This window comes from Triturus cristatus, chromosome 10 (genome assembly GCF_964204655.1).
Source record: "Triturus cristatus chromosome 10, aTriCri1.1, whole genome shotgun sequence".
Classification (NCBI taxonomy): domain Eukaryota; kingdom Metazoa; phylum Chordata; class Amphibia; order Caudata; family Salamandridae; genus Triturus; species Triturus cristatus.
In genome coordinates, this window is record NC_140593.1 from 119,913,819 (window position 1) to 119,937,296 (window position 23,478).

The following is a 23,478-nucleotide window of genomic DNA, read 5'->3' on the forward strand; positions in this document are numbered from 1 at the left end:
TTTCCCCTGGCGCGGAGCCAGCGGTTATAGACGCCCTCCCACCTGGTTTCCTAATTACACGGCTAGACCGCCCAGAAGGTAGAGGAGGAGGCCTAGCGATAATCCACAAACAGCAACTCCACTGTCGAATGGTTCCTGAAACCATTCTGGACTGTGAAAGTCTCTCTTTTAATATTGAACTAACACCTAACAAGTGCCTTTCTGGCTCCCTTATTTACCGCCCCCCAGGTCCCCCTAAGCAGTTTCATGTCAGCCTCCTTTCAAGCGTGGCCGAGCGCTTATGTGCCACGTCCAACTTCATCCTGCTAGGAGACTTTAATTTTCATTTCGAGTCAACAGCAGATCCCACGGCGGCAATCTTAACAGATGACCTTGCGGCCCTACGACTCACTCAACGAGTCACATCTCCCACTCATGAAAAAGGCCATTTGCTGGACCCGGTCTTCAGCAACTGTCATGACCTTCTAACCAGCTCTCCTATTCCCTTGCCCTGGACGGATCACTTCCTTATTCCCATTAATTGGTCCGCGCCCAAACCCCCCGAACCCCTTCCCACTACGAGAATCATGAGAGCTTGGTCTCGCTTAGCAGTCGACAACTGGACTAGTATACTCACAGAGAATCCACCCCTGATTGAAGATAACCCTGGCATAGCAAACCAAGCATATACCAACTGGATTACTAATTCGCTTGACGTCGTTCTCCCTAAAAAGGAAATTACGTTCAAGCGCTCGCATAAAACAGCTCCATGGTATACAGATGTTCTCAGAGAGAAGAAGCGTCTCTGCAGGAAATCAGAAAGGCACTGGCGCTCTGACTACTCCGCAGTCAAAAGAACCCTATATCGCAAAAGCATCAGTGAATACAAATCACTCATAAAAACAGCACAGGCCACATATTTCTCAGAGAAAATCCTGCATGCCAAATCTAGATCAAAAGAAATCTTCCAGATCATTAAACAACTATCCAAACAATCACCACGTCTGCAGGCGGATAAGACATCCTCCCATTGTAACAATGTTGCTGAATTCTTTCATCTGAAAATCAGCTCCATCTACTCTGCTTTCTCCCCGGAAAATTCCACCCTTTCAGTCACTCCCCCTCTCCCCACAGTCTCCCCGCCCAGCCCACACCTACCTATGCTAAACCACTTCCCTCTTCTGGACTTAGCATCTCTCGAGCCCTTAGCACGGAAAGTAAAATCCGGGTCCCCGAATGACCCAGCCCCTCCAGATATAATAATGGCTGCCGCACACACGACTCTCCCCATCATAAGGGAGGTCTTAAATACCTCCATCTCCTCCGGTACGGTCCCAATAGCGTGGAAGCGGGCTATGGTCAGAGCCCTGCTGAAAAAGCCTAACCTGGACTCCGCCGACCTGAGCAATTATCGCCCCATATCACTGCTCCCATGGCTAAGCAAGATCCTGGAGAAACATATAAACCAACAACTAATAAACTTCCTAGAAGTTCATCATCTACTGGACCCAACTCAAACAGGCTTTAGACCGAAACACGGGACCGAGACCGCTCTCCTCATGGTCACCGAAGAAGCTAGACATATTCTGGATCAGGGAGGATCAGTGGCAGTGATCCTCCTTGACCTCAGCGCGGCCTTTGATACGGTCAGCCACAACACCCTGCTGTATCGTATGTCCCAGGTCGGCATCAAAGACAAAGCCTGGTCCTGGTTCCAGTCATTCTTGGAGGATAGGTCCTTCCGCGTGTTTGACGGTGAGTCTGTCTCCACCAGCAGGCCCCTGAAATGTGGAGTCCCCCAGGGTTCCTCTCTAAGCCCTGCACTCTTTAACATATACATGAGGCCACTGGCAGATGTCGTCCGTCCTTTTGGGATTAAGATCATCTCCTACGCGGACGACACACAGCTAGTGGTCTCCCTGACGCAGGTTGCCAATCTTTCAACACAGGGCAGGCTTAGAGAGTGCCTGGAGGAAGTGAAAACCTGGATGTCCCGCTCATCTTTAAAATTAAATGGAGACAAAACCGAGCTGATGCTCCTCGGGCCCCCAGACCTCAGTCTCCCCACCTCCATGTGGCCACCTAGTCTGGGCCCTCCACCTACCCCAAAAAATAGCATCAAGAGCCTCGGAGTCTGGCTTGACAGATCTCTGTCCTTTAGCACGCAGGCCACAAAACTCTCAGCAACTTGCTTCGGCATCATGAGGATGCTGAGGAGAATCCTCCCTCTCCTTCCTATGGAGGCCAGACAAACAGCTGTCCAAGGTCTAATCCAGTCGCGCCTCGACTTTAATAATGTACTTTACCTCGGGGCCCCGGAATACACTCTGAGCAGGCTTCAGATGGCCCAGAACTGCGCAGCCCGCATCCTACTCAACATTCCTCGCAGACAGTCAGCTAGGGCCGGACTGATAACCCTTCACTGGCTTCCAGTGCGCCAGAGAGTTATGTTCAAGGCCATGTGCATAGCTCATCAGTCCTTCTGGAACACTGGCCCCAGCATCACTCAAGATCTAATAACCCACTACACACCCAACAGAAGTCTACGCTCGAGTCAAACCTTCCGGGCAATAGTTCCCAGGATAAAGAGATCCAGATCCGGAGGCAGGTCTTTTTCACACAACGCCGCGAGGGCCTGGAACGCCCTTCCTCTGCATCTTAGAGCCAACCCTAACCTTCTAGCCTTTCGTAAACAGCTGAAAACCTTTTTATTTCACCCAATCTAACCTACCCCCCCTTCTCCCCACGTGTGTCTCAGTCTGGTCTTACGGTATTCTTAGCGCTTGGACGCCTCCGGGCAGCAATTCGCGCTCTATAAATGCACATCCAATCCAATCCAATCCAATCCAATCCAATCCAATATATCATTAACCCATACAGGAAGTTTGCTGAGATCAGATTCCACTGTAGTCAACTACAAGGGGAAAGACCTGCACTAAATTGAGTCACCGCTAAGAGAGATTTGATGCTCACTTTATGGGGCCTGAAGAGTCACCTGGATTGACTAAAGTTAGAAGGGAACTGGAGAAGTTTTGGTCATGGTTCACCTCAAGCTCACCGGCACCTAGTAGTGTGTCAGGGTCAGCATGTCTTGCTTTTCTCCTCCATCGCCTGGGGAAGAGCGTTGCCCGTGCAGGAAGGATGAATTGCAACAGCTCTTGGATCGCCTCTGCGGAAAGGTGGATTGCACAGGAGCAGGTCCTGCAATGCCGATGTCAAGATGAGGTGAAGAGAACCTCATGTGAACTCAGAAGATCCACCTTTTTAATCACATGAAAGAGGCAGTTTTGGGAGCCAGTGGACACACAGACGAACACAGCCAGTAGCCAGGGTTGGTGGTCTAAGATGCTGCTCCACCATTGGCATTACAGTGCTCGAACAAAGCTGAGTCTGCATCCTCAAATCAGACCTCAGGTCTCAAGCTCGCTCTGTGATGGAGAGCCAATCTGCTTTTAGGCGGATGAGACCAAACATAGTCCCAGGAAAAAGCTTTGGCTCCACGCTTACTCCAAGAAAACAGAGGACCAGCAAAGTTCTAAGACAAGATGGAAGACTTATACTGGTGGCTTACTAGATTTCTGACAAAGTATCTTAAAACATACAAACAAGCATAGATGGGGTGCAGCACGTGTCTAATGTAGACCCCATTTAATTGTCGGCTGACACATCTCTGAAAAATATTGAGGGATCATGGAGCGTTCCTTAGCCGCCATCTTGTGTCTTAAAAAAGCAGTTATCTAATGCAATGTTTACTTATAAGCAGGCCCACTGGAATTTTGTGATTCTGTGGCTGCAGAGTTTTATGCATAAATATGGATTTGCTATATTTGCCACCAATTCTACTACTCCATCATCTGCTGCCTAATTTGCAGATTTTACTAAAATTAATTGTTTATAGCCCAAATGGATCCAAAGTTACTAAACATCATGTGACGTGTTCTGTGCAGTAGAAGGCCCTTGGTTGACTGGTCACCCTCCAGTCATTTATTACTGCATCACGGTGTTTAGCTAGAACCAAAGAGGTGAAACATTTGTCCAGACAGTGTTAACATATGTAAAAATGTCAAAATAATGAAGTAACACTATCGTAAAATGTGGCACATTGTGCTGCATAATTTGCCTTTTCTAACCACATGATTTAGTCAACTCTGCCACATAGTGTGGTCCATCCATGTCACATAATTTCAGTGGCCCTGATTATCGGTTAATAAGCAACCTGTCAGATGAAGTTTACATTAAAGGAACGCGAGAAGGAAATAGAGTTATTAAATTTTAAAATATCTATGACTAAAGTTTTTCAGGGAGGTGTTAATTCTCAGCACAACTTCTGCAGCTGTCAGAGGCGCAGTGGCGTCAGAGGCAGCCTGATGCATGTTATTACTGGCTAGTCTTTCATAATAATTAACCTGCATGCGATACCACTGGGCAGTTCCGCTGTCCAAAGCAGTGGCGGCTCCTCTCTGAGCAGTATAAAAAAGGAAAAATAAAATGATAACACAATGTTATTAGCATTTTATGTTTAGTAAGGGTTACGGAGCCAGGATAGGGTGGGCGGGGCTGGGGTTGCAGGGAGGAGGAGTGGTTAGTACACCATAAGTGCGCATGAGAGTTCGGCCGGCCATCTTGGGCCAGCCAAAGAGACACGCACACTTAGCGTTTCTCCACCGGGCTGTGTTCCACAGCAGGGTGGAGAACTGTCCCAGTCACTGCCTGAGCGGCCAAACAGGCGGCTCAGACCAATCACTACGCTGCTGTCATGCTGGTGACAGCAGCGCCGTAATTGGCTTAGGGGAGTCTGGGAGCCTGTGTCCTTACATGCTGCTGGGAATCAGAAAGAGAAGAGGACAGAGGTGAGGCGGCGGCCGTTCACAGGTAAGTGATTTTGTTTAATTTTTTAAACCGCCATGCCCCACCACCCCCGTTCCGTAGCAGCCACCACTGGTCCCAAGTAGCTCAATAGCATTTGCCTGACATTAGAACCAGAATACAATAAAAGTGTAATAAAGTATCTGGTGGCAGACCATACCTCTGAGCTTGTACATCTCTCCATTGGGAGACGACACCACCAGCATGTTTGGTACTTCATCGCCAGTGGCGATTAAAGATCCGGCTAGGGGCAGGCTTCCGCGTGGCTTCTGGCTTTTACTTGCTTCCGTTACAAAGTACTGCAGCACCCCAGATTCGAAATCCAGCAAGAAGTACCTGCCAAGAGAGACCAGAGGTTAAAATCAGCAAATCAAAAAATCAACAATTTAAAATGTATAACCTGGGTTATAAGTATCACAGCAAAATATATATGAACCAGAACTTCTACCTAGAATTTAGGGCTCCCGCAAAGTCCCTTTCAAGAACATACATTGTCTTTTCATATTTTTTAGGGCATCATCAAAAGTTTGATATGGTCAGCATAACGTTCCCTTTGGTGAATAATGTATTTTGGCAAACATTTAGTTGTGATCATTCTTGCACATTGGTGCGCGCAGAAATTGTAGGTCAGTGGCTCACTTGGTTCATAAAACTAGAGCCCTTACTTTTAGATTGTTTTTCGTCACCACCACATACATCTCAGAATCTCATTTCCAGGGCATGGCACGAGTAAAAACATATATTGGCTGACTTTTAGCATACTGTGAATTAATTCCCGAGGGCATTGTGCTAGGTTTAATTTCATGACTACTCATACTTTTTGCCATTTCTGCTCTCCAACCCCATCATCCTCTCCAAATTTGAGATCAGGTCTCTGATATCAATTTATGAGATTGCACAGACTGCAGTGGAGTGAAAGATGCTGTCGGCTCAATGTCATCACTGTGCACATTTATAATACAGTGGCCAATGCCTGTTCAGGAGGCACAGCCATCTCAATCACTGATTGCGTGCAGCCTTGAGGCATAGTTTCACCCTACTGCTCCACATAATGACCCACACTGGAGAAGGTCGCCAGTGCTTCCAGCATTTCAAAAAACGCCACATAGAATACTTGCGCGCTGACGTCAGTACATGGACATAGGCTCACCAGCCTCCCCGTGATGAACGTGAATACGAAGGTTGCACAGTGCACAGTGCAAGATGCCTGTGTGAGGTTCTGGTTCCACTTCACAAAATAATTTAGATCATGTACATTTGGACGTCTCAATTTGCCCTTATAGCTGCTTCAACGTCGAACACGTGTGGCTTCCACAACTCTTGCGACTACACATAAGCCCCGGTGTTGGTGTGTCTGGGAAGTGAAACATGAGAGGCCTGGGTGACTTATTGTGTATGGATATAAATGGCTAATTGATGGAAGTGGCTTGTAAGTGCAGGATCATCCGTGTAATGCTATTGACTGCTTTATTACCGACTAATGGTCTCGCCTTTGGGACCTTATAAGTGTTTAGCCATGCAACAGTTGCATAACTAAATACTTATGAGGTCCCAAAAGCGAGACCTATTGGCTATGAAAGTGATCATGATCAAACATCAAAGCGGCCGCGAAAGTGAAAGTAAGCTCGGTCAAGCGCGGCGCGCGTGCCCGCGCACATGCACTGTAGCTCTAGGCTGGCCTGGTACCACTTTTTGGAGCCCTCACAAAATGTCTCGCCAGACCAGCGCATGCGCTGGGTCAGGCGAGACCTAAAAATGAGAGGCCTGGGTGACACTTTCCTTGCCCCACAAGCCCTCCCTGTCCCTTCACTTTGTCTCTCTGCTCACTTTGTGCTCCTCCCCACCCCAAAAGCACCCCGCAAGGAGGCCGCAACCCTAAGTCCCCATTGTGTAAAAGCCAGTATTGACCAGTCTGTCCCTTCCGGTAGTAATTAGCCTAAACAGCTAACCTGTCCCTTCCATCCTTAACAGTGGGTTGGTTATTACTGACTCATGGAGTGGAGAAGGGGAGGGGCGGCTGTATGTCAGACCCTCGCCCTCCAGTACCTGTGTTTTACCCATGGGCTCTTTCTGCTAACTTAAGATGTAAAAAATTCTGTTTAGAACTACTGTAGCCTGGGAGAAGTTCAGACTTGGCTCTTTAATCAGGACACACCACTGGAGAAGAACGTCAAGGGAACAGGGCTAGTGTGAAGTTATTAGCACCCTAGGCAAGATAACATTTTGACACCTCATTCCAGGCACATTTTGGTCTCCCCAAGGCTAAGTCTTGGGTGCCTCCCTTTCATACTTCACACCATCTCCGTCAGTAGCAGCCACTCTTCCCTAGGTTTTTCAATCACCTCTCCATCATCAAGACCCACATTGTCTTCTCTTTCTCAACTTTCTCTTCACATTTCCAGGCTGTCCAGTGACTGCTTGGCTGTCATTGGACATTGGATGACCCTGAGATCCATCATGAGTCACTGCTTCATAAAAAGCCATCTTCCTGCTTCACACGCCCACACCTCCCTGCCTGGTCCCATCATCTCCCCTCCAGACCTTCCCCATCCCAACAGACGTCCGCTTCAGGACCACCACTGCGGGCAAGTTTCAGCAAGATGGCCCTTGTGAGCAGTGAGTGATGGGTCTACAGAAGCAAGTGGTGGTTAGCAATCAAGGTGAGTTGTGACGCAATAGAAGTGGGCCACTTTCTAACAGGTTTCGTTATGGCCATGTGTTTGTCTGGCTTTAGTTACGGGATACTTTTTAGGTCTCGCCTGGCGTAGGCTGCGCAGACATGCGCAGTCTCGCTGGCGAGATTTAATGATTTAGGGTAGCTTTCACTAGCGGGGTTTAAGCCTTGCTCCTCTTTTCCATTGGCTGGCTTCACCGTTTATGGTAAACGGTGACCAGCCATTGGAAAAGAGCTTCCAGTGACGTACACTTTTCTCTTTTAGAGCCGTCCCAGTTGGACTGGCTGCCCCGACTTACTGCTGGTGGAAAAAATTTCTTATCTTTATGGGGCCAAACACATGGCCCTATAAAGATAAGAAACCTTTTAGCAGGCGAGGCCTGGGACGGCAGAAAAAGGGGAAAAAAACGTCACAGCGAGCGCTTGTTCTAACAGCCGAACCGTGCTTCTGGTCACTGCTGCTTCCTCCTCGTTGAAACAAAACACAGACCCGGCGTAGAAACAGCTGTGCCATTCAGTCAGCCTCAAGTACGAGAAGCAGAGATGATTGCGAGCACTGTTTATCCGTGCAGTGTTATTATTAATGACTCACTTGGAGCGGCAGACTTAATTTGAACAAAATCCCTCACAATAAGGTTTCGATAGTGTTTACAGTTCCCCGCTGCGTGAAACTTGCCAGATTTTACGCTTAAGGCAAAGGCGAGCCGGTATCTCGTATACAAAACCCATAGACATATTTATAGCTAATTGTGAATGTCAAATACTTGCGCTGGATGACAGAGTGCAGAGATCCCCTGCGTCAGCTGCTTGCTGGGCTCACTTCGGGGCTCTCTGGCTGCAGAAGGTGAGGTAGGAGTGACTGGGGAGGGCCGTAGAGGCAGGCGGTTCGTTCAACAGGAAACGGTTGGTTCTAGTGGCAGGCGACACAGCACACGTCTGCCGCCAAATAATGCACAAATTTGAACCAGCCCCAGATGCCTTCAAAACAGACGTTTTGCACAATGACCACACACAAATTCTGAGCGTAACTTTTTTTCCAGGTAACATCTGGTTGAATTTCGGGTTTTCATTTCTGGTTTTTTTGTGTGAAGTATATTGGGTCTTTTAGTTTTTTACAGAGTAGTCTGAGTTCGTTTGATTTGGTTCCTTTACTTATTGACTTTTATTTTGTTTTTTAATCGCATTAGTGCTCGTTTAAAAAATATGCAAAGCTTATATTTTCCTCCACTGCTTCCTTTCTTTATCACGTATTTGTGAGGTAATTTCCGGTTCAGGGAATTGAAGTTACAACGTCAGATCGCCTTCAAGATAACGTTGAACCTTCATTATCTTCAGAAAAGAAAGCAAGCAAGAAGAGTTTGCGAGAGAAATAAAGTCTGGCATAGTTAACAAGCATTGGAAATGCAATAGGTCTCGCCTTTGAATAAGTTAAAGCCATTTGCTTTGCTAATACTTAAACTTAATGAAAGGCGAGACCTATTGCATTTTTAATGCTTGTTTAGCTTTTTTTAAAGTAATTAAGGGGAGGGGTGTAAAGGTTATTTGAGGTGCTCGCTGCCCATGCTTGTTTTTGTTTTTTTCTTTTAATTTGTAAGTTTGTGCGAAAGAGGGACGATCTGTGATGTTCTCACTTCTGAATGTTATCCTCACAGTTCTTGTAGCCTTGGAAACAGATGCCAGAATTGAGGACTTTTCTGGAATGTGTTCTATTTTTGGCAGGCGAAAGTTCTCATAAGTTCATTTGAGCTCCTGCTGTTGTACGGTGGGTTGTCAAAGTTATAACGATTTCAACCCGACCATATTCAGTCTTGCACACTGCATCGCACATTCCAAAAGCGCCTACATGCCGGATGAGTGTTAGCTGAGCACTGAGCTCCTTTCTCTTGTAATCAGTCCATGAACCTCAGCAACACCCTCAGATTGTCGAACTTGTTTAACCAATGCAAGTGTACGAAACTGCACTCAGAAAATGACCACCTCCAAACACACAGCCCCTAAACCACCCTGCTCCGAACCGGCTTCCTCCTACCGGTCCCTTACACAGGTATTTCCCGCCCGTCAAGCTGCAAGTGACGTCTGCCCTCCCAGCATGCAGTGCTGCACTCAAAGTCCCTCCCCTACTGGTTGTCTGCCCCTCTCCTTGAAAACCACCAGCAACTCAGAAATACTGTGAGGGTTTGCAGCTCTCCAAGCAAAATAGCACACCCCGTAGACTGAATACAAGCTATTTTACCGCCTCTGTGCGGCAGTATTGTGCCAGCGCCATGAAGAGGGCCACTGGAATTATGCGGCAGGTCTGGGCCAAATTATGCGGCATAGTTGATTAAATTATGCGGCAAGAGGAAAATTATGTGGCGTAAAGCTGCACATTTTGTAATAGTATTACTTCACTATTTTGTCACTTTGACACGTTAACACCGTCTGTGCCAAGGTTTAACTTAATTAATTCTAGTTCAGTACACAAATATAGCAATAAGTGACCTTTGCAAAGAGCCTTCCATTGCGCTGCAACACGTGTCGCAGCGGTTTAGCAACTTTTGATCGGTTTGAGCTGGAAACAACATTTTATGTAAAAAGCAGAAGGTAATCCATCGGATGATGGATTATGTAGCAAATGAGGCAAATCTATACCTATGCTGAATTTGCAGGGGCCGCGCCGAATCAGAAAACTCTAGTGGCCTTGACTATGAAGCCCCCTAAAGCTTCCTGAGGTTGTTTCCATGCCTGGCCATATCATAACTAGGCTTCTGCACACTTTTTGTTACAATACTGCCATAATCCCTCGTAGTGCCTCAAATGTATACCCAGTGCTTGAAATGGAAAAATGTAAGTGCAGGTACTCTGTACCAGAGTACCTGCTTGTTTCTGAGAAGTGCCTGTACTCTCCAATTAAAAGTATAGCATTTCCCTTGAGAAGTGCCGGTACTCTCCTAAAATGAAAAAAGTGCTGGTACGCCGTACCAGACAGTACTGGCCATTTAAAGCACTGTTTATACCACACGAAATTAGGAAAATGGTACTACGCACAAGTCAAAAACGTACCTGGGGAGACTGGTTTAAGTAGAAAATGTCTGCAGAGAGAAATGTTCAATGCTTGACAAGTGTATCCACCTCACGCACCAAAGATTGTGCGCTCGGCACATGCCAACTATCAATCACGAAAGTGGCCAATATTTGGCACAAGTCACAAACCTTCTTTCTGAGTATTTGTGTAGATTCTCTGAGTACCTGACTAGGGTCTGACTTACACCTGAATTCCCAGGAGTAAGGCACACTTACTCACTGAAGCAAAACGTAGCCAGTGGAATCCATAGGTCCTTTCAGATAGGTTTCTGTTCAAAAAGCAATTTTGACAGCCCAACAATAAATAAATACATTTCTGTAGCCTTCCTACTGGTGCACCATAGGCGGCAGCCAAGCACCGTGGCCCTCTGTAGAAGCAGCACCATCATCGAGACTGGAATCAACTTGTGAGACTGCCTCGAGTTCAGGAAAACTCAGACATCCGCATGTTGACGGGTGTTGAGGTAGATGAAGGAGTGCTTTCATAAGGTGAGGTAAGGCTTGGGGCGCCACCTACTGGTGGTATGAAATTATAGTACATAAGGCCGAAAACAACATTTATTTCATATATGGGGAGGGCTCCAAGAGGCAAAATTATATTTTGCCTGCTTTACTGCAAATGCTTTCAGCATTCTAGGAGGAGGATAATGGGAGGAACCAGAGGGACATTTAAATACCTCAAGATTACAAATATAAAGGAGCAGAGCCTGGAAATAAAGGTGTTACTCTAAACCAAGAGGTCAAGAGAAAAGAGGGAGGCTCAGGAAGCAAAATAAGTAAAAGACTTCAAAAGGGCATGGCACAGCCAGAGAAGTTTGAAGACAGAGCAGAAGGAAAGACAGAGCTGGAAACTAAGGAACTGCTTTAGATCTTGGTGGTACGAGCGCCAGCCCGCGGCGGCGGGCTTCAGTACTCCGTTGGGTTCACGGAGTCCCACCAGCCGTATTTAGATGTATGTGTAATACACAAAAGTTTGCCACTGCGGCGGTCTTCTGTGCTGGCAACCTGCCCTCCATCGCCATCCTGACGGTGGGGTCCCGCTGAGCCAATTTGGATATTCCCGTAGGTCTGGCGGTGTTCTGTCGGCGGAGTGACGACGGGGCAACCGTGGTGATGGGGAGACAGGTACGTAACATTTTATTTTTTACCTATAACACATATGAGTGAATGAATACTTTCTTATATAGCGCATGGCTACCCTTGGGCATCCCAGCGCTGTATGTTGTGCATGTTTCCATATGTGTATGTAGGTTATGTGTAGTGACTGTTACAGTTAGCGCTCTAGCCTCTGGCTAGAGCGCAATGTGAGAAAGCGTAGTTTGCGCTCACGTCGGCGGACGTGAGCACGTGAGTATAAAATAAAGAGGCGGGAGAACAGGAGGGAGTTCGCGCCCGACTATCACTCTGGGTCCGTGTATTTATCGCGCTAGGCCCCACGCAAGTGGCGCGCCCCCAACATCTGCTCTGACGATGGTGGTAAATAACATTCGCTGCAAGGTTGATGGGGGTCAGACAACTATTTTAGTTCTTTTGGACCTTACCGCAGCGTTTGATACCCTGTCTCCCTCTATCTTAACCTCTCGGTTAAGGGAGGCAGGGGTGGCTGGGTCGGCTCTAGGTCTCCTTGACTCTTTTTTACATCTTAGAGAGCAAAGAGTCATGCTTGGAGACTTTCTCTCCCCTGTTAAATCTTTGCAATGTGGGGTGCCTCAAGGGTCTGCTTTAAGCCCAACTTTATTCAACTTCTATGTTGCCCCCCTTGCTAGGTTAGTAAGATCTCAGGGGATGGAGGTAGTCTCGTATGCCGACGACACACAAATCATGGTGTCCCTAGCCCACCCTGTCAGTGTCTCGGCGTCCAGTTTTAGGTCCTGTATGCAGTTGGTTGCGGACTGGATGGTATTAAACTCCTTAAAACTGAATGCCGACAAAACTAAGGTCCTTGTCTTCGGTAAAGACCAGGATATTTGGTCTAGTGATTGGTGGCCTACATCCTTAGGAACTTGCCCTTCCCCTGTCAAGTCTGCTAGGAACCTTGGAGTCATCTTTGACACTTCATTGACTATGAATCTCCAGGTCAGCAGGACGGTATCCACATGTTGGGGAGTCATTATGACCCTAAAAAAAATTCTTCATTATCTCTCACCACTGGCACGCAAGCAAACTGTGACTGCTCTTGTTGGCTCGAGGTTGGATTACTGTAATGCACTTTATGCGGAGACCAATAAACATCTCATCCAGCGCCTTCAGGTGGTGCAGAATGCTGCTGCTAAATTCGTTCTGGCTCTCCCAAAAGACTCCTCCGCAACAGCTGCTAGGAAGCACCTACATTGGCTCCCCATCCATTTCAGGATTTCTTTTAAACTTCTTTGTCTCACATACAGAGCCCTCTCTGCTGGCCCTTCGGATGCTCTGGGGTCTCTTCTGACACGTTATATTCCCAGTAGATGTCTCCGCTCTTCAGAGGCTAATCAATTGGTAGTCCCCCGAAGCAAGAAGGTGAGATGGGGTAGCAGAGCGTTTTCCATCGTTGCTCCGCGACTTTGGAATTCTCTCCCTTTAGAGATTAAGTCCCAACCCTCCTTGGTCCTTTTCAGGAAAGCACTTAAGACCTGGTATTTTATGAAGGCTTACCAGTAAGTTCCGCTTATTTGCGAGTCAGTACTGTGTGGTTAGGCGCCTTGACGCCCATTGGGCTTAGCTGCGCTATACAAATCCGCTTCATTCATGCCCCAGCCCATGCTGCACAGCAGAACTCCAGAACATCACACTGGCGACGAGGTGGGCCCCCACCCCACCCCCTTCCTGCACTGATCTCCAAGGCTACAGGCAGCCAAGTAGCTCCTCCAAAGAACAGCTGCTGTCACCGGAGACGCACACACGACCTGCCTGGAGGTCACGAGGCCACGCCACCAGCCAACAGAGCAGCAGAAGGCCTGCAGGCCTGAGAGGTGCATCGCCCAGCAAGGCGGCGCGGCGCGCGCCAGCATAAAAGTGGACAAGTTTGTTGAGGAGGTCAGTGGCCATTGTCCTGGTACACCGAGCACGTGGTTCCTGCGCCGTGATGAGTGACACGGAACAACAGGACCAAGCCAGAGCGCTGCCCCATCACCCCCCGACAGGGGTCCTGCCCCCATTCAGCGAAGCCGCTGACCCCACGACAGCTGCCCCGCGATGGCAGACCTAGCTGGGCAGACTGGAGAACTATTTCATTGCTTCGAGGGAGACGGACGGGGCGGTGAAGAGGTCCCTCCTACTCCACTACGCAGGGGAAGAAGTATACCTCCTTTTCAAACACCTGCCTAACACGGGGAACCAGGATGACTACGCGCGGCGGTGGCAGCTCTATATGCGCACTTCGACCCGCAGGTCAATCCGGACTATGAACACTTTAAACTCCACCAAGCCAGGCAGCGCGAAGGGGAATCAGTGGATAACTTCCATGCACGGTTAAGAGCCCTCGCGGACACGCACCTCGTAGGTGACAGGGCCAAAGATGAAATTAGGGCGCAATTGTTACTAGGGATCCAGAGCAAGACGCTTCGGGGACTGATACTTCGCAGACCCAACATCCCGATGAACGACATCCTAGTCCTGGCCAGGACGCATGATCTGTCAGCGGCGCGAGCAGAGGAAATGGACCAGGCCCTAGTGAAAGGGATAGACAAACAGGTGCAAGTGAAAACAGAAAAGGCGGATGCGGTGCGAGCGCGGGAAAGACCACAGAGGCCCCGAGACCGGCGACCCCCAGCCCAAGCCCGGCTGTGTGGATACTGCGGGTACGAAGACCACCCGCTCAAGACATGCCCAGCCAGAGGGAAAGTGTGCACAAACTGTGGAATCGAAAACCATTTTGCGTCGGTCTGCCGGAGGAAGACACAAAAAGGCGGAAACAAGTGGGACAAGCCGCAGAGGAAGCTAGTAAGACAGCTCTCGCACACGTCGCTGTCATCCCAACCGCCGCCCAGGTACGAGAAAGCCAGACGCCACAAGGACTCGAGCACTGAGTCGGGGGATGGAGACGAAACGTATTTCATATCATTCACAAAAGCCCTGAAAAGTACCAGGCGACCGCAGCCGCGATGCGACCTACTAATAGCAGGAACAGAAGTCAGCACTGTGATAGACACGGGTGCGTCCGTGACAGTAATGGGCGTACAGCAGTACAACCGTCTTAGGCCGAGACCGGAGCTCCGGCAGTCCAAGGCCAAGATCTACGCCTATGGGAGCGACACGCCATTACCGCTGAAAGGGAAGATGACGGTAGCTGTGAGTGCAGAAAAGTCAGAAATAGTCATTGACATTCACGTCATTGACCAGGAGGTAGACACCTTACTCAGCGGACACGCAGCCGAAGACCTCGGACTGATCGCATTCCTCAGGAAGATCCAGGACAAGCAAGCCGAAGATCTGCTGGATACATTTAAAGGCCTCTTCTCTGGGCTAGGGAAGATTAAGAGGCCACCGATACACCTTCACATTGACCCCGCGGTGGCACCGACAGCCCTCCGGCACAGGCGGATACCGTTCCACCTACGGCCGCTGGTGGAGGAAGAACTCCAAAGGTTGGAAGAGCAAGGAGTGATCGAGAAGGTGACCGGACCCACACCGTGGGTATCACCCATGGTGATCGCGGAGAAACCGCATCAGCCGGGGAAAATCCGTTTGTGCATAGACATGCGGTTTCCGAACAAATCTATCAAGCGCGAGAGACACATCACACCAACTATGGATGGCATTGTGTCTGATCTAAACGGAGCTCGGTGGTTCTCCAAACTAGACTTGAACGCGGGATACCACCAGCTCACTCTGGCAAAGGAAAGCCGATACATTACTACATTCAGCACGCACCTAGGGATGAGGCGGTACAAACGCCTGACTTTCGGGATCTCCTCGGCAGCAGAGATCTTCCAAAATACCATCAAGGATATCCTGCTCGGGCTCCCTGGTGTTTTAAACGTGAGTGACGACATCCTCATCTACTCCAAAACGGTGGAAGAACACTACCGGCACGTCCGAGCAACACTATCATGGCTGCAAGAACATGGTGTCACCCTGCACCGAGAGAAGTGCCAACTATTTCGACAAACCATCGAATTTTTCGGCTACGTCTTCACCAAAGAAGGCATCCAAGTGGATCCCCGGAAGTCCGATGCTATCAAAGCGGCCGCAGCTCCGGCGTCGGTGGTGGAGGTCCGCAGCTTCCTGGGGATGGCCACTTACTGTGGGCGGTTCATCCAGAATTTGGCCACTCTAGCCGAACCTCTCAGACACCTCACCAAAACCGATGTAATGTGGCGATGGACAGATACAGAAGAGGAAGCGTTTGAGGCAATCAAGAAAGCCCTCTTGGATCAGACCACACTGGTCTATTTTGACCCGAGCAAGAAGACTGAAGTCCTAGTAGACGCAAGTCCGGTAGGACTAGGGGCGGTCCTAATGCAAGAGCAGGAACCGGGGCAGTGGGCAGCCCTGGCCTACGCCAGCAAGGCCCTCACGGACACGGAGAAGCGCTATTCCCAAATCGAGCGCGAGGCCCTAGCGATTGGTTGGAGCTGCCGTCACTTTCATCTGTACGTGTGCGGACACCCATTCACGGTGGTGACAGACCACCGGCCGCTAGTGCCACTATTCCGAGGAACGGCGCTACATCCACCCCCACGAATAGAACGATGGGCTATCAACCTTCAACAGTACCACCTCACTGTGGTATACAGGCCAGGGGCCAAAAACCTAGCAGACTTTCTATCCCGACATCCCGAGACCCATAGCAACCCGATACCGATGGATGGGGAAGAGGAGGCTGAAGGTCATCTAGACATGGTAGCTGCCCTGGCGTGCCCCCGGGCCTTAACGCTAGAAGAAATCGTGGAGGCGGCCGAACAAGTCCCGGTGTTAATCAAGGTCAAGGACACCATACTCGCGGAAACCTGGCAGCATTTTCTCCAGGCAGCGAACTCATGGTCTAATGAAGGGAGAGACGACCTCCAACACATGTGGAGAGTACGCCACGAGCTAAGCGTGACTAGAGGTGGGCTTGTCATCCGAGGATCCAGAATAGTCATCCCGGCTGCCAGAGCCACGCAACTAGCGCACAAAGGACACCAGGGAACCGAGAGAATGAAGGCTCGGATGAGGGAGAAAGTATGGTTCCCGAGCATGGACACCTACGTAGATGACGCGGTTCGCAGCTGCCAGTCATGCCAGTTGACCAGCGGAGCTCAACCGCCAGCTCCCATCATCACCGAGGAGCATGGGAGAGGCCCATGGGAGAAAATCAGTGTGGACTTCGGGAGCTTACCTGACGGACGAGTCACGCTAGTAATCATTGACAGTTACTCGAAGTACCCACTAGCCAAGGCGTTGCCGTCCACAGCCTTCGTGCACGTGAGCCCCGCCCTGGAGAAAGTATTCGGGATGTTTGGGTGCCCCGAGGAGCTACGGAGCGACAACGGGCCCCCATTCCAAGGGCACGAGTTCGGAGAGCTCCTGAAGTCACATGGCATCCGCCATCGGCGCATCACCCCGCAGTGGCCACAAGCCAATGGGGAGGTAGAGAGGCTTATGCGCACCATCAACAAAATACTGCGCATCGCCGTATCTGAACAGTCAGACCCAGAACAAGAACTGCAGCGGTTTCTGGGGGAATACCGCAGCACCCCCCACTGCTCCACTCGTCAAGCACCTTGGGACCTGATGTTCAAAGGAGCTCGCCGAGACGGGCTACCAGTCGCCCCAGGCAGGACAGCCCCGACGTTCGAAGCGGAGAGTGCGTTCCGGAGGCGCCAGGAGCGCAACAACAAAGTCAGCAAAGCGCGGATGGCGGTGCCCAGGGAGATTCACGCCGGGGATGTGGTGGTTCTACGAGAGCGGCGACCCAGAGGAATGTTCAAGACCCTGTATGAACAGGGTTACTGGAGAGTAGTCGACCGGCAAGGGCCATGGTGACAGCACGCCGGGGAGGCGAGCTGGTCACCCGAAATATATCATGGTTCAAAGTGGTGACGAGGCCCGCGGTCGACCATGAAGCTACAGTTGTTGGTGCAGAGCCTGACCCAGGGGTCCTCCCAGCGAGTGTGCCAAGCCCCATCTCGCAGGGCAACCCAGGGGCCGGTCCAGGCGATGCCGAACGCCCAGACAGCGGCCCAGAGCAAGAGGCCACACCAACGACCCAAGCCCCGACTCCTCGGGGAACCGCAAGGTATGGGCTAAGAGAAAACCCCTGGCCCAGCAGCCGATTGTGAGACTTTGCATGTCAAGTAAGTGGCGCCGCGAATTAAAGTTTGAACTGTTGTCAAGGACTAACTTGGAGAGGGATGTTACAGTTAGCGCTCCAGCCTTCGGCTAGAGCGCAATGTGAGAAAGCGTAGTTTGCGCTCACGTCGGCGGACGTGAGCGCGTGAGTATAAAATAAAGGGGTGGGCGAACAGGAGAGAGTTCGCGCCCGACTATCACTCTGGGTCCTTGTATTTATTGCGCGCTGCTCGCACTAGGCCCCACGCACGTGGCGCACCCCCATGCCCCCCATGCTGCACAGCAGAGCTCCAGAACATCACAGTGACCCCCATGTTGTATATTCTACACTGCACCCCGCCAACATACACGCAGCATGCACTGTATACCTGCACACACCACGTACACACACCTTCCAGTCCATCAAAACAGAGTGCCGGTCCATCGTGGTCATGGTGCTCCTGGGACAGGGGGACCTGGTCGAAGGTGATGAGGTGGAAACGGAAGCCTGTCTCCATAAAAAAGGTGAGTATTCACCCCTTTTTGTCTCTTTACGCCGACTCAAAGTAGGAGGGATTCATATCTGAATTCCCTTTGAAATAAGCCAGAACCAAATACCAATGTTGGGAATCCTGGCTGGAGTCCCGCTGCCGCCTGCTGCAGCCCACCCCACCAAAGGGGCGGGGAGCGAAGCCCTCGTGGACTCGTCGGGACCGCGGCGGTCTTCTCACCCATTGCACTCCAGCATCTAAATCGGGTGAGTGGACCGCCAGGTAGGCGGGCGGGAAGCCTGCCAAAAAAGCGCACTCTGTCACGGGACCACCAAGATCTAAATCAGGGCTAAGTTATGTCCATTGTTTCATCAAGCAGGGGAATGAGCATGTTGGATGGGTTTTGGATCCGGTATCTGCCTTTGATCACTCCAGCTATTCAGAGAGAGTTTTGGGGAACAAAAGCTCGAAGTAGTGGTGTTCTTCATCAGGTCTGAACTCGGCAGCATGCTGTGTGCATGATTCTACGGTCTGTCCAGAGCACTAGGCATCGACAAAGAAGCTCCCATACCAGTGCATGTTTTGTGAAAATATAAGTACCAGGGTCCAAGGTATTTCTCAGGAGGCCACATGATATCACATGATCAGATTATGTTGTTTTGGACTATCCCAGGTCACGACAAGCTGGAAGGATGGCCTGGACCCAAAGTTTTTTTTAGTGCATTACAATCTTTATGGATGAGCACTTTTCAAACATAGAAAAACAGCACCATCATGTGGTAGGATGTCTTAAATAAGTGCCAGTATTTAGAAGTAAGTGCTGGTGCCATCACAGGCAAACACCAGCACATATTAAGCGCTGCCCTATATTCATCCACTGCTGACCGCATGATTCACTTTAATCACTCGAGCTATTCTGCAGAGATCAACTCTCCCGAGCTCTCATTAATAATACAAATCAGCTCTTTCTGTAGCTGCAGAAGCACAGCCCGGAGAAAGGACACGGCAAGTGCATCTGCAGTCCCTGGCTGAGTGCGCGTCACTTTTCATACCTTAATATAACATGTATGTGCTCTCAAGGATGCCTTTTTCTAGCATTCTATAATAAAGATAATTACGGTGCACTAAATAATTAGTGTGACTAATACTAGGGATTGCAAAGTTTTTAATCACACTAATTAGCTATAATTTTCTTCTTAGTCTGCCCCACTGCATTTATAACGTGCATTGGCAAAGTCAATAGGTCTCGCCGTTAGGACCTACTGTCAATTGTTTTTAGCCATGATGCATAGCATCCTCGATACTGTGCCGCACTGGAAGGGGGCCAAAAAGGTGAAAGAGCAATGTGTAGCTGGTGGGAACTATACACGGGCAAGAAAGCAACCAAGCGGGAGAGAACATGGATGTGGCAGAAGGCGTGGAAGAGAACTACCCAAGGTAGCTAGCTGGAAAACACATGCACTCTTGAAGAGTGCTTAAACAAAAAGAAAAAAGTAGCACCTGAAAAAGTGAGCAGTGGAAGCACAGTGGTGCATCCATGCTCCCTGGGGAAGGAGACACACAAAAGAAGGAGGAAAAGCCATACAAGCAATGAATAAGAAGCAAGCAAATGAGATTGACAATGAAGCCAACCAATGGTAAGCAATGGGCAGGATCTAAGCCCACTGTAAGCTAACAATACAGCTCTTGACAAACAGAGCGCGCACTATCTTGGGTGAGGCCTAGAAATGATTGAACTCTCCAGATGCATGAACGGCATTCATGAATGATGTGCTTATTACATAAATAAATATTTCAAAAACTCGACAGTATGATGAGCACTCTGACATGGATGGGCCAGTACCCTCCATAGAATCGAAAGTAATGCTGGAAAGCTCCCATATGAGCTAAGGGGGTTCACCCTATAAAAATCTAAATGCTACTACCTGGCATCCCAGCAGCAGCATATACCAAGATGGCCATAGGAAATACTTTACTGGGCACAATTACAATTTGCAGTTTGCCACCCAAACATTGATTTGGACCCTTCCTTTATGCTTCTAAAACGAACAGAAGAAAGTCTGCCTGCTTTATTGTATTAACCCCTTGGCTGCTCCACTGATGAAAATACACATCATGAAAGGGTGTCCCTAGGACGCCCTTATGACGCATACATCAGGGATAGTGAGAAGGAGTCCCCACCCTCAACAGCTGTTTTTTTGTGTGCTTTAAATTGACCCCCACCCACCACCCAATGGGGGCCAAACTCCTCCTGCTCCTAGGTTTGTGCAAAAGGACTTTGCTGGTGTATGATCCTTTCTGGGTGCCAGTAATCTCCCAATGCGAGGGGCTAAGGGCAGCTATTACTGCCCTTTACTGCAGCTATTACTGCCCTCAGTACCCTAGCCATGCCACCAGCTCAAGTCACTTTTTCCTGAGCGTGAAAGGGAGGCAGGTGGAAAAGCATTACAGCAACTCCCGCTCTCCCTGCCGCCGCCACTACAACCCCACCCACAGACGACCAGGAGGTGAGGTCTAGAAGGGAATGGACTGGGGTTGTCCCTCGCTCCTTCCTTTCCAATTCCCACTCCCTGATTCTCTTCCAGACAGTTCCTTCATCTCCAAGAGCAGCACTGGGATAGGAATGAGCTGCATGCCTGGGAGCCAAGAAGGAATCAGACTCTGTTTGGATCCTGTTTATCCTAATACAAATCCAAGCATGCAAACAGGGTCTGACTCCATTATGGGGCACAGACATCCAGTTTTGCACCCTAGAAAGGAGTCAGAGGCTGTTTGGAAATGTTCTCATCCTAAGAAAAAGAAAACAGCGCCTTGCTCATTGAGGCTGGTGCAGACACACATGTGGCCCAGAGATGAGCCGAGTAGCTATTTGGTTTTTTCCTTAACCTCAGAATAAATCCAAACAGCGCCTTGCTGGAATGTAGACACTCTGCACCGGTGAAGTGCCCAGATGTAGTTTCCATTTTTCTTAAGCTCAAAAAATCCAAACAGCTACCCGCATCTTGCTGGTTTGCAGATACATGCATGTCTGTGTCCCAGTGAGGAGCCTAAATGCTGTTTGGGTATTTCCTTAGACCGCGAAAAAATCCAAACAGCACTCAGCTCCTTCGTGGGGCAGAGAAACACACATATGAGGTCATCCGGCACCCAGGGAACCCATCAACCCTAGACATTTCTGAATACTAGACACCTTAAGGTATCTTAAGCGCCTGGATATTCTCACGGGTGATTAGCAGCGCTCTACAAATTCACATGCAGAAAGAACAATTGATGGCCGGAATGCGGAACAGTGTCAAACATTCACCCCTACTACAGAGATCTGGGCCTAAAACCTTCATTTCTTAGCTCATCAAAACATTCCAGTTTGGACATATTCAAATCAGTCTTGACCTAGCTCCTCGTGGGAATAGTCCAGCCCAAACTCTTAGGTCAGGTCCTCTGTGGACCAGAAACAAGCATCCTGGGCCCTGTTCGGGGTACGAGCCCTCATTAGCCAGGCTAGCTTGACTCCAGTGGCATGGTGAGCATGGGACCCACATCTAGGCATACCCATCCCACTCTTGGTGACAAATGAAAAAGAACAATTAATGGACCGAATGCTGGACAACGTCAAACATTTACCCCCAGTACAGAGATCTGTCCCTAAATACGTCAGCCTAGCAGTTTGGGCTGGACTGTTCCCATGGTGAGCAGAGTAAAGACTGATTTGCATATGGCTGAGTAAAAACTGGGGTGGTGTGGCGAGCAAATGAACAATGGATTAAACCCAGATCTGTGACTGTGGGTGAATGCTTGACAATGTTCAGCATTCCATCCATCATCTTTTTGTGTTGCTATAAGTCCCCGTTAGTGGGACGGGTATGCCCAGACGTGGGTCCCTTGCTCTCTATGCCACTGGATTCAAGCTAGCTTGGCTGATATGGGGTGATACACCAAAACCGGTCCGAGGATGCTTGTTGTATGGTAAAGGTAGGACCTGGCCTGGCAGTTCGGGCTGGACTGTTCTCATGGGGAGCAGGGTTACGACTGATTTGATATATGGCTGCGTCCAAATTGGGATGGCATGGTGAGCAAAAGATCGATGGATTTAACCCAGATGTGTGACTGGAGGTGAATGTTTGACAATGGTCAGCATTCCGTCCATCATCTTTTAGTGTTGCTACATATTCACATAACATCATGGGTGGTGTGCTTTGCTTTTTCATAACCAGAATTCACTGTAGAGGTCTAGCTTTTTGTTACAAATAGGATTTTCTCAAATTTCTATGATGGAAAGGTCCAAAATGGGTGGGTCACAAAAAACCTTCCAACGCTCAGTGTTCCCACACATGTGCCAATAAAAACAGTACCTCACGTGTGTGTGGGCCTCCTGTAACTGACAAACACAGGCCAAATATGGGACAGCATTAAGCCAATATAGTGTCAACATGGTCTTCACTTGGTCGTAATTTTGACATCTTCCTGTGCCGTGCAATAGGACCTCTCGCACATCTGGAGCATTATTTAAACTGGGCGGAGTGTGGGAATACTGGATGGTAGGATATTTACTGTTTGCCTGAAGATCTGCAATTTCTGTCACAGGAATTAAATAATTTGTGATTCTTTTACATACTTTTACAAGGGAGTCTGGGTAATAAAACCTCTTGAAATTCATGAAGCCCACATCACCATTGAATCTCCTGAGACTCTAGTTTTCAGAAATGTCTGGGGTCGGGAGGCGATTGACCCTGCACCCAATTTTTAGACATCCCCACTGGACTCTTCCCCCTTCAAAAATATTCCCTAGTGTCTAGTGTGGTTCTCCTTGCTCAAACCCATGGAAAACCTGCTTAAATCTGATACCCCTACACTCGGAAGTCCTAGGCTTGAACACAGATTTGGTCAAGCCATGGGAGGGATATGTTCCTGTGAGCGGAAGACTAAAGGGAACAATCTTATGTAATAAATGTAGACAATTCAACACACTTCTTGTTCAGCTTATTGTCAGAGCTCTCTAATTAGGGCAATGGTGGTCTGGCACCCAACAACAGAAACATTAAGAAGTATCGATGTTAAAAATATATGGTTGTGGTTTGTTCTTTGCAGCCCAGGGGAGATACCTGTGGCCAAATGATAGGAACCCTAAACCGACATTTTGCCTGCAGATGCTTTATAAAGTACCAAAATGCATGC

The 23,478-nt window shown here is 49.2% G+C and overlaps 1 protein-coding gene across 3 annotated transcripts in view; it reads right to left on the minus strand.

The window, feature by feature from the left end:
- Positions 1-23,478, minus strand: part of OSBPL10 (oxysterol binding protein like 10) — an 850,497-nt gene that overhangs the window by 491,281 nt on the left and 335,738 nt on the right. For all 3 annotated transcript variants that reach the window (XM_085630573.1, XM_085630574.1, XM_085630575.1), the window contains exon 2: positions 5,006-5,181. In XM_085630573.1, coding sequence (XP_085486699.1) covers positions 5,006-5,181 — 176 coding nt within the window. The remainder of the gene's footprint in view (positions 1-5,005; positions 5,182-23,478) is intronic.